General features: G+C 41.2%; 1 protein-coding gene across 1 annotated transcript; it reads right to left on the bottom strand.

Annotated features, from left to right (window-relative positions):
* Positions 1 to 4,546: 4,546 nt before the first annotated feature.
* On the bottom strand, positions 4,547 to 8,880 carry LOC120439336 (zinc finger protein 665-like). The gene is made up of 3 exons (XM_039610241.1): positions 8,540 to 8,880; positions 7,828 to 7,878; positions 4,547 to 6,834 (listed from the first exon to the last, which is right to left on the bottom strand). Exon 3 carries the CDS (start codon positions 6,770 to 6,772, stop codon positions 5,156 to 5,158), a length of 1,617 nt encoding a protein of 538 aa, XP_039466175.1. The 5' UTR covers positions 6,773 to 6,834; positions 7,828 to 7,878; positions 8,540 to 8,880; the 3' UTR covers positions 4,547 to 5,155.
* Between the last annotated feature and the right edge of the window lie 2,527 nt (positions 8,881 to 11,407).

The raw sequence follows: 11,407 nt of genomic DNA, 5'->3' as shown, positions 1-11,407 counted from the left end.
CAAATTTCGGATGGTAGCACCTACCTACTTCTTTCTAGCAAAAATCATCATGCCCCTCCCATGTTTTAAATACACTTTATAACAGCACTCAGTAACACAACATATGAGCGGGTGGAGTGAGGTATGTTGTCTTTACACCCCCTTCTCTGCACTCCATCAGGGCAGGGAGCTGGGAGGAGTTGGCAGTCTGTTCGGGGTTTGCGATGCTGGGCCTCCCTGTGACTACCGGGCAGGGGGTGGTCTGTTTGCCTCCCCCCACCGGCGATAATACCTGGACATGAGAGTATAGAGTATGTCTGAGGAGTGTGAATGGGTGTATAGTGTTCATTTCTGCTGAGTATTTGTATTTCTGTGAATAAGGGTGGGAATGTATGCTTGTGTCTGTGTGTGCAAGTTTGTCTATGTCTATGAGTCAGGTCGAGTCCCCACCTCCGCCTAACTTGGAATATCTCAGGTCCCGACAGTTGTGGAGGCCTAGCTTCACCCACCTCACTACCTGCTGGTGGCCGATGCCTTCAGTCGTCGGTGAGTTGGTGGTTCTCTGCGTTCGGGGCTGAGCACTCGGCTCACTCCTGGTGGCTGCTTGGTGGGGCCTGGCGCCTGTGGCCAGGTTGGGCCCCTTCCGGTGAGGTGGCGTTGCCTTGGGTCTCCATGGCTCGGTCCACTCTGGTGCGACTTGCTACCGGCGGGACCTGCGGGCTCGTCACTGCGGCCCTCTGTGGCTTCTGCACCGTGGTGCTGGGTGACACCACGTCTGGGGCTCTTCTCAGCTCTTTCAGGGAGGGTGGTGCAGTTGCCTCTCTGGTGTTCCTCCTTGGGCTTTTGCACTGTGGATGTCCGGCCCTGGGTCTCCTCTGCGCCCACTTCATGCTTTTGGGGGGGAGGGCTATGGCTCCCCAAACCCTCAAGCAGATCGTTACATGGAGAAACCTTTTGAACTCAAGCGCGCTCACGCACACAGGTGTACACAAGGGTGCTCACATACACTACAGTGGATACCAAAAGTATTCAGGCGCCTTTAAAATTTTCACTTTTTGTTATATTGCAGCCATTTGCTAAAATCATTTAAGTTCATTTTTTCCTCAATGTACACACAGCAACCCATAGTGACAGAAAAACACACAATTGTTGACATTTTCCTAGATTTGTTAAAAAAGAAAAAACTTAAATATCACATTGCCCTAGGTATTCAGACCCTTTGCTGTGACACTCATATATTTGACTCAGGTGCTGTCCATTTCTTCTGATCATCCTTGAGATGGTTCTACACCTTCATTTGAGTCCAGCTGTATTTGATTATAACCAACTGGTGTGGTTTTCCATAATGTTTAGTGAAGGAAGAGATCATTGTCATGTATACTTAGAGACATATACTCATACATGCTTAGAGGTATATCGATTGCATATTGATAGGATGTCTAATCCTTTGTAGTCTGCAAAGACTCTATGTGCCTTCCAGAGTGTTCAGGCATACACACACCCCCTAAGGTCACGAGAGAGGTCATACCTTCTCTTTCTGATTTATACTTGGCAGGACACTTCTTCTGTATCTGTTTAAGTATAAGAGCCCTTTCTTTAGGTGGACTCCTGCCACTGTTTTTTTGAGGCGTTCACAAGGCCATATCTTGACAAACACACACACGCAGACAGTTGCTCTTTGTTTACATATTGTGAGATTATTCTGTTATCATATGTTACCTTATATCTGTAATCAAAGTAGTTGAATTATGATATTGCTGTAGATCATATTATACCCCTTAATATAGAGTGTGTGATCAGTATGTATTTTTAGTTTGCATTATACTTCTGACTTAAAAGAGTCTGAAAATCATTAGATCTATTGGATTGACCTGTATTACTCGACACTGTTGAATGTGTTACACTGTTTCTTGACATTTCATACTGCTGAATCATGAAGAGAATGTTGTGTGCAGAAGACCTTGTGCCGATAATAGAAGAGAAAAGACCACATTCCATACCCCCACCTTTACAGAGAGCAGAAAGACAGGGAGCCGAGGTCATAACTTAGGCGCCGTAAGAGAGAAAACATGTGAATGTTTAGGCTTTTTACGACTAGGTGGGGGCCACTAGGGGCTATAAAAGGCTGAGTAACCCGTCACCATTTTGAGACATGCTGTGACCCTCTGCAGGCAGGTCTCCCCATCATGATGGTTCTTATGCTCTTAAGTGTTGAATTGTATGGAAATAAAATATTGTTGATTGAGCATTTATACACCGAGTATTGTCCTTCCTTCAGCCCAAAGATTAAAAGAACTGGGAGATTTTAACAATATATGCCTGTTTACGATATCACATGTTAATGAGACTATACATATTCATGTGTGTAAACAATAAAAGCAGCCTGCAGGCGGAAGCAAGTTGAAGTGAGTTGGAGACAACTGCTTCCCTCTCGCGAGTGAAAACTTGAGCTCTGTGTGACCTCGTTCCTCAGTGAGTTTCTGTTTATCCAGCAGTATCAGGGGTCCGTTCTTCGTACCTCGCTTACTACATCCAAGATCAAATGACACATCCAAGATCAAATCATCGCGCTAACTTTGAGCTCGCTAATCCGGTTCTCCGGCGAAGATGTTGAAGGAGCGCGCTCAGTATTTGACGGCAGCAGAGCAAGAACTCTTTATTGAGGGATATCAGGAGTTTCAGAGTTTAATCAAAACGCAGGGGAACACTGCAAAGGCTGCAAAAGCAAGGAGAGAGGGCTGGCAGAATGTCGCTGACAAATTAAACTCGTAAGTGATCCATGGTATTACATTATATCATGTGATATTATATTATACCACATTATATTATATTACATCATATCCTCTTCCACATTAGAGCCACAACAGGACCCACTAGAACATGGGAACAAGTAAAAGTGAAATATAAGAGTATTCTACAGAATGGTAATATTTATCACTTATATTGCTTTTAGTCTCTTGAAAAGAGACCCTGAAATAATCTGTTTGTTTGTTTATAACAGCAACCAAGAAAAGGGCAGAGCAAATAAAGACAGGTGGTGGTCCTGCACCCCCTCGTCACACCCCGGCTTTTTGTACTGTGACATTTATTGACATTGTGGGGTTTTTTGTATGTAGTTTTACATAACACTCCATCACTTTTACCTGTTTCCATGCAAGGGGTGACTGAAGCATGCACAGTAAGTTGGGAGATATATATATCTATCTATATATGGAGAGAGAGAGAGAGAGAGAGAGAGTGAGAGTGAGTGTTACGTAAATAATACCCTCACGGGAAAATCGATATCTCTCTATGAGCACACTGTCGCGCTAAGCTAAAGCATCCTGTCTATCCCGCAATATCCGCTGAATTCTGAAAACTCTCCTTATCAGTCTTGCACCTTCCGCAATGGGTTGCTCGCGTACAAACGGACAGGACATGGCTGCGACAGACTTCCCAAATCCACCTTCGCTTTTATAGTCGTGGTCTCTCATCTTGATTGCACGTAGTAATTTACTATTACTACCCTAAAATATGAATTACATCTGACATATGATCTACTACATGAAATAGAATGATTAATAGTACATTTCCCTTTTTTTTCGGAAATAACCTGTATGTATCTGTATGAAATCAATAAAAGAATCAAATGCTGCATTATAGTTACATTGCTAATATTTATTTATGGAAAAACAGTGGAGAAATATCGCTGTTGCTTTCGTATAAATGAAGCGGACATACCTGAGTGGCCGCGATCTAATCCTGTTTACATAAAGTAAGCCTGCTCCCGAGCAGGTTTACGCCACGGATCTGTTGCTATGACAGCAAGTCCCGGATGAGCTTCGGAGAACCGAACGATCCAAGATCACGCGAAATCGTCAACAATCAAATCCAGCTAACTTACTTAGCGAGGTACGAAGAACGGACCCCAGGGGTAAAAACTGACAGGGTCGACATGGGCGGTTGCCCAGGGTGGCATCATGGTGGGGGCGGCATCACGGGCATCTCCCCCCAAAAAGTTGCTCGTATTCATGCTGCCCCATCATCAGCCAGGCACCAATCGGTTTTCTGCCGCCCATTTGCTGGGAGTAAGGGCGCCCTCCGATTGTGAGGTGCACCTGCTGCTTGCGGCACAGGGAGGAGAGGGCGGGGCGGCGGGGGATTCTCTGGCTGGCTGGAGCAGCATCTTACGGAGCCCGGCAAGGGACATGGGAGAAAAAAAAATTACGATGAACTTTTGCGAGATCTCGCAAAACTAACTCGGGATCTCGCAAAACTAGATCTCACAAAACATATATATAAATACATATATATATATATATATATATATATATATATATATATATATATATATATATATATATATATATATATATATATATATATATATATATATATATATATATATATATATATATATATATATATATATATATACACACACACACACATATATATATATATATATACACACACACACACATATACATATATATATATATACACACACACATATACATATATATATATACACACACACACATATACATATACATATATATATACATATATATAGTATGGTTCCAACAAGTTTTTACAGTAGAATGTTTTATATGTTTTATATGCATGTACAATCTTTAATACACATATATACACATAATATTCACATATTATTCACATGAAACATACATATATGTTATCTGTGGGTGTGGGACAGAGGGGGTGTTTGCCCAGGGCACCAAACAGGCTAGGAATGCCACTGCTGACAAAACACCGAATGTGAAAAAGAGGGGAGGTATGATAACAGAACCTAAAGTCTAGAAATTATAAATATTACATCAGGCAGAAAAACAATTAAAAGAACATAAATAGAAATAAACAATAAATATTACAATGTTCAATAAAATGGAATGCTAATGTCCAAAAGCACTGGGTCAAAGACCCAGTACCATGACAGCTATAGGAGTCTGCAATCAGTAGAGCCTCTTCAAACATAAGATGATTGACCAGGATGTCCAAAAGAACTTTGTCAGAGTAATGTCACATTGGTCTGCCAGTTTTGTCATGAATTTGAAAGAATTTCCACAAATTTCACAATTTCCACAATTCAAACATGCTACAATTACAGTGTGAACAATCTGATTTTTTTAAATGTTTACATAAAAGTGGCCGCATTTCAGCACTGACCACTTAAATATTAATTAACTCCAGTGTGGATGGCCTGATGTTCTTTCAAGGAGCTCATGCAGCTAAAAGACTTTCCACACTGATCACAGGTGAATGGTTTAACTCCAATGTGGAGGAGATGATGTTTTTTTAAGTTTCTACGCCGAGTAAAAGATTTTCCACACTGATCACAGCTGAATGGTTTAATTCCAGTGTGGATGAGCTGATGTTCTTTTAAATTTTTACTCTGAGTAAAAGCCTTTCCACACTGACCACAGACAAATGATTTAATTCCAGTGTGGATGAGAAGATGATCTTTTAAGCTTTTGCTATGAGTAAAAGACTTTCCACACAGATCACAGGTGAATGGTTTATCTGTAGTATGGATGAGCTGATGTTCTTTTAAGCTGTTACTATGAGTAAAAGACTTTCCACACAGATCGCAGCTAAATGGTTTTAATCCAGTGTGGATGAGCTGATGTTTTTTTAAGTTGCCATTTTCAGTAAAAGACTTTCCACACTGATCACAGCTAAATGGTTTTAATCCAGTGTGGATGAGTTGATGTTTTTTTAAGCTGCTATTCTGAGTGAAAGTCCTTCCACACTGATCGCAGCTGAATGGTTTAATGCCAGTGTGGACGAGCTGATGTTGTTTTAACTTGCCATTCTCAGTGAAACACTTTCCACACTGAGCACAGACGAATGGTTTATCTGCAGAATGGACGAGGTGATGTTCTTTTAAGCCATTACTCGGAGAAAAAGACTTTTCACACTGATTGTAGCTAATTGCTTTTAATCCAGTGTGGATGAGCTGATGTTGTTTTAAGTTGCCATTTTCAGTAAAAGCCTTTCCACACTGATCACAGCTAAATGGTTTTAATCCAGTGTGGATGAGCTTATGTCTTTTTAAGTGTCCATTTTCAGTAAAAGCCTTTCCACACTGATCACAGCTAAATGCTTTTAATCCAGTGTGGATGAGCTGATGTTTTTTTAAGCTGCCACTCTGAGTGAAAGTCTTTCCACACTGATCACAGCTAAATGGTTTAAATCCAGTGTGAGCGAGCTGATGTTTTTTTAAGCTGCCATTCTGAGTAAAAGCCATTCCACACTGATCACAGCTAAATGGTTTAAATCCAGTGTGAGCGAGCTGATGTTTTTTTAAGCTGCCATTCTGAGTAAAAGCCATTCCACACTGGTCACAGCTGAATGGTTTAATGCCAGTGTGGACAAGCTGATGTCTTTTTAAGTTGCCATTCACAGTGAAAGTCTTTCCACACTGATCACAGCTGAATGGTTTTAATCCAGTGTGGAGAAGCTGGTGTTTTTTTAACTTGCTATTATGTGTGAAAGCCTGTCCACACTGATCACAGCTGAATGGTTTAATGCCAGTGTGGACCAGCTGATGTCTTTTTAAGTTGCTATTGTCAGAAAAAGACATTCCACATTGATCACAGCTGAATGGTTTAACTCCAGTGTGGATGAGCTTATGTTGTTTTAAGCTGCTATTACGAATAAAAGCCTTTCCACACTGATCGCACGTGAAGCTTCTGTCTCCACTGTCAATGCGCTGGCGTCTTCTGGCCTTCTTCATAGTGATGAAAGTCTTCTCCACACGGATCACAACTCGTTCATCTTTACTTGCTGGCATTGGTTGGTTTTTGTTGAGGTCATAAATTTGGAGAGGTTTCGGCACACTTTCCCTTCTTTTGCCTATGATGACAAAGAACTAAAACAGTGACATCCACTTAACAAAACCTATAAAGTGTACATATACATACATATATCTATACACACACACACACACACACACACACACACACACACACACACACACACACACAGACAAACACTCACACACACAGTGTGAAAAGTAGTAATCAAAGCAAGGGGTGGCTATTTTAAAGAATCTAAAATTTTTAAGAATCTAAAATATGAATATGTTTTGAGTTATTTAACAGTTTTTTGTCTCCTAATTCCATATGTGTTCATTTGGAGTTTTGATGCTTTCAATTAGAATCTATAATGTAAAAAGTCATTATAAAATAGAAAAGTCATGAGAAGGTGTATCCAAACATTTGACCGGTGGCTTAATCAGCCTGGCTACAGAGCTGTTCCTGTTTTCCTCATTTACTAAGATTTCATAACTTTACAGAGGGCTTTTTCTTGTCCAGGTCAAAAGAAGATATCTTCAGTGTAGGTGTACTTATAAGTTCTTCCAGGAAGTCAAACTTCTCTGGTTTGTTGCCTTCTTTTTCAGAGCAGCCAAAGTGTGCAGAGGATGTAATACTATTTACAAAACACGCTATCAGAGATTATCAGAGGAAATAGAGCACAACTGTGTATCAGCTGTGAAAAATGTATCATGTGCAACACTAGAACATATTATTAGATACTTTATGATAGCAGCATGTAGAGTGTGTAAAGGTTAAAAAAAATACAAGACCAAAAACTGATCCTTGAGAAGCTTATTTTCGGGAGGGTTAAAAACAGCTAATTCCATCCATCCATTGATTTAATGTAAGCAGGTTGAGAATATTTTTCTTCAGCAATGATTTGTCTCTCATTTGGGATAAACAGGCAAAATGTCAGTGTGTACAGAATTAGATGTTATTATTATTATTAAACTAATAACCAATTAATGTCTGTAGAATAATGTTGGCGATTTTTCTTTGTCACCTTCGATGAAGAACCGATGTTTCTTACCACAGCTGCTGAGCTGCTCCTCCAGCAGACTCTTCGCCTCCTGCCAGTCGCCTGTGACAGCAAAAAGATTTTTATTTTTTAATCCAGTTAAATTTATTGTATTATTATAAGGCACTACTGCAGACCATTGTATTGTGTAGCATTATTGTGCCTCATAGGTTCAGCACCAACATCGGAATCAGAAAAACCTTATTAATCCCAGAGGAAAACTAAGTTGTCATAGCAGCAAATATACAACAAACAACATGCACTTACTGAGTGTAGAAACAGAGTTATGATGGATAAATATTAGATAAAAAGATAAATATAGAGCTAATAGTATCAAAAACAAAATAATTAAAACAAAATAGTAGGAACAAAAAGAAATTTGGAGGGGGGGGGTGCTTACGAAGACAGTGAGCTGCTACAACAGTCTGCCGCTAGATCAACGCCATCTTAAAAGACACATTACTGTTATTAATTGTGAAATCTGTTGTATTCTATCCACCTCATCAAATCATAATACTCAGTACAACATCTTCATATGAAGGAAAACAAATAGCTGAACACAAATGATTAAAAAAAATTAAGGTCCTGAACTGCTGGAAGTTCCAGGCAGACAAAATGACAGGGGCTGAACAGAACGTACAGACGAAAACAAAATTAGCTAAGAGAGAGAAACTCTGTAGACAGTTATCGAGTTAGGAAACTAATATAATTATAATGTGCTCACTCTGGATCTCCTCTCAGAATAACCCGAACTAAAGATCCCCCAGCGGAGAAGGCCGGCTTTGTAGTTGGACTAGGAGAGAGACCAAGCTTTCCGAGCTACGAGAGCCTGTATCTATCCGATCACGCATGAGAAACAGAAACGTAGCAGTAAGAAAGCTCAGCACAGTGACATATATTTGCCTTAGCCGACTTGGGAAAAAAAACACAAAAGTCCCCGTCGTAGATAACAAGTATGATGACTGTGGCTATAATCGTTCCTCCGTAAGTCTACTTTCCGCTGTGTGCACGCGCAGTACTTCGTCTTCTTCTTTGTGGTTTGTCGGCGGTTGGCAAACAACGATGTGACTCATTACCGCCACCAACTGGTAGTGATGTGTCCTGTGTGTCAAAGCTTCGAAGCGTGTGTCGGGTGATCTCGGGGGAGGTTTTGTGAAGCGCGTATCGAGGCTTGCCTTGATTACTTATGCAGTGACGATCGAGGCCTCGCGGGCAGCCCGTACCATGTGACTGATTCAGGAACTGGCTCGCCGGTTCGCGCCAGATTCAAAATAAATTGGGCATCAAAACACAGCTGATTTCCCCCATCACATTGTGTTGTGGACAACGTTCTCTCTAATTTTTTATGTGTCTGAGCGAACACACAAACTCCCTGAGCGATCCCTTGGACCACTGTGAGCAACATTAGACGTGTGCACTGTGGTAACGCCAGCATTGCATCCATCCAAGTTACATGGTTTATTAAAATAATCAAATTACAGCATTTACATTTATGTTAGACTACTTTTAATTAACTGCTTTAGCCCACTTACAATGAAAATTAAAAAAAAATCTTGTTCATGACCTATGTAGTATGTTAACACTATTGGAAGTAAAAATAACTTGAACTCCAATTTTGAAAACACAACTTTCTTCCTTTTTATAAAGCTCTGACTTGTATTATGAGTCTGTGGTCTGTGAGAGAGTCCTGTAACTCTCTGTCTGCAAAATACAGTAAATAATGACCAATGTTGGGCAATTCATTATAGAGTTACTTCTTCAAAAAAGTTACTGAGTTATGCAAACAAGTTTTTTGCAGCTGTTTACCTAAAAATGCAGCCAAGGCATTTTTTTAAATAAACATTTCAAACTATTTACAGAACAATCAGCTGTTCTGCATCAAATTTGATGCCACACAAATTATTTGTGCCACTCCAAAAATAATTTCTGTCCACTATGAGATAAAGGAGAACAACAGCCTGATACCTGCAGGCCTGACAACAGGAGATGTATCACTCCTGTAACACCTGTAACATTCAGCAGTCGCCTCATTGTTCTGACACACACAACAAAACTATTGACTACACTACACACTAACTACACAAGATTTGCGCTAAACGCGGCTTCCGGTATGGCGGCGGAGCGAGTGGAAGCATAGTTGGGAGCTCTTAGTGATGGTCCAGTATTCCCCCATTTTTTTCAACACGGATAATATCAACTTTCGATAAATATTTATGGGGAAATATAAAACTAGAAAGATAAAAACCACAGAAAGGAAAACTGACGAAGAGAGCGAAGAAATGGCGACGGGAGACGGGAGTGAAGTCACCCAGACTACGATGGCCGCCATCCAAGCTAACATGGAGGCTATCCGAGAAGAAATTATGATAAGTCACACAGACATGAAAAAATATTTCAGCGATGCTTGGGAGACGGTGAGAGGCGACATGAAGCAAGAATTTGGGAGCTTTAAAGAGGAGATAAATAAGAAGTTGGACGAAGTAGGGACCAACTTGAAAAACATGGAGACGAGAGTAGAAGAAATGGAGCAAAGAGTGGGGGAGGTGGAGGAGTGGAGCACGAGCGCTAGGGAGGTGCTCCTTCAGACCGTAGAGGAACAACAACGCATGCTGGCTAAACTAACTGACTTAGAAGCTCGGTCTCGGAGGAACAACCTTCGTATATTTGGAATACCGGAAGGCCAGGAATCTGATAACCCGACAGGATATGTGGAGAAGCTTTTCAAAACTGAACTAGGTCTGCAGGACCTGGAGTTGGGGATACAACGCTGCCATAGATCATTTGGTCAGAGACCTCCCTCACACGCGCCTCCTAGATCCATGATTGTCTGCTTCCTTGAATATAGTATCAAAGAGCAAGTGTTGAAAAAAGCATGGATGAAGAAGGATATACATATAGACGGACGTCGGATTTATGTGGACCACGATTACCCGGCAGAAATCATCCAGAAACGAAAGGAATACGCCCCGCTGCGGAAAATGTTAAAGGAAAAAGGCATTCGATTTCAGACACCGGCTCCAGCGAGGCTCCGGGTCTTCTACAATGATGGTCCGATTACTTATGAGAGCGCGTCATCAGCAAAACTAGATCTTCAGAAAAAGGGATTGTTGAAAAGAGGAGAAGACGGTGGATCGGGGGAACCCCCTGGCCGCCACCCAACTCAAAGGATCGACGAGGCTCAAGCAAGGCTAGAGGACACTTCGTGGAAGGTCAGCGGACGGGACGGAGGACGGAGACGAGCTGTGGATGTCAAATGGGCGCGGGAAAAACTCAAGAGATTTCACCACCCATCTCATCTAAAAGACTAAACTAGTTGAGAGGCTCCTGTGAGTAAACACTCTTGTCTATGGTTGTTAAATAGAGTCAAGGAAAAACTTTACGAAGAACTTAAGATAGAGGTCACTATTATTGTAGGTTAATAATTATATTAAGATAGTTATCCTGTTAATTTATCAGTAGACAGCTGTGGTCTGATAGAGTTTTAGCAAAGGACCACCGAACTGAGATGAGTGAAGCGCGTTGTCGCCGCCTAATGGGAGTTGTGATGGAACTGGAACAGACACCATACTCCCACGAGGGGCCCTCCGCACGG

The sequence above is a fragment of the Oreochromis aureus genome, linkage group 3 (genome assembly GCF_013358895.1).
Source record: "Oreochromis aureus strain Israel breed Guangdong linkage group 3, ZZ_aureus, whole genome shotgun sequence".
Taxonomy (NCBI): domain Eukaryota; kingdom Metazoa; phylum Chordata; class Actinopteri; order Cichliformes; family Cichlidae; genus Oreochromis; species Oreochromis aureus.
The sequence above is the reverse complement of the archived record's forward strand: the minus strand, read 5'-3'. Positions and strand labels throughout refer to the sequence as shown.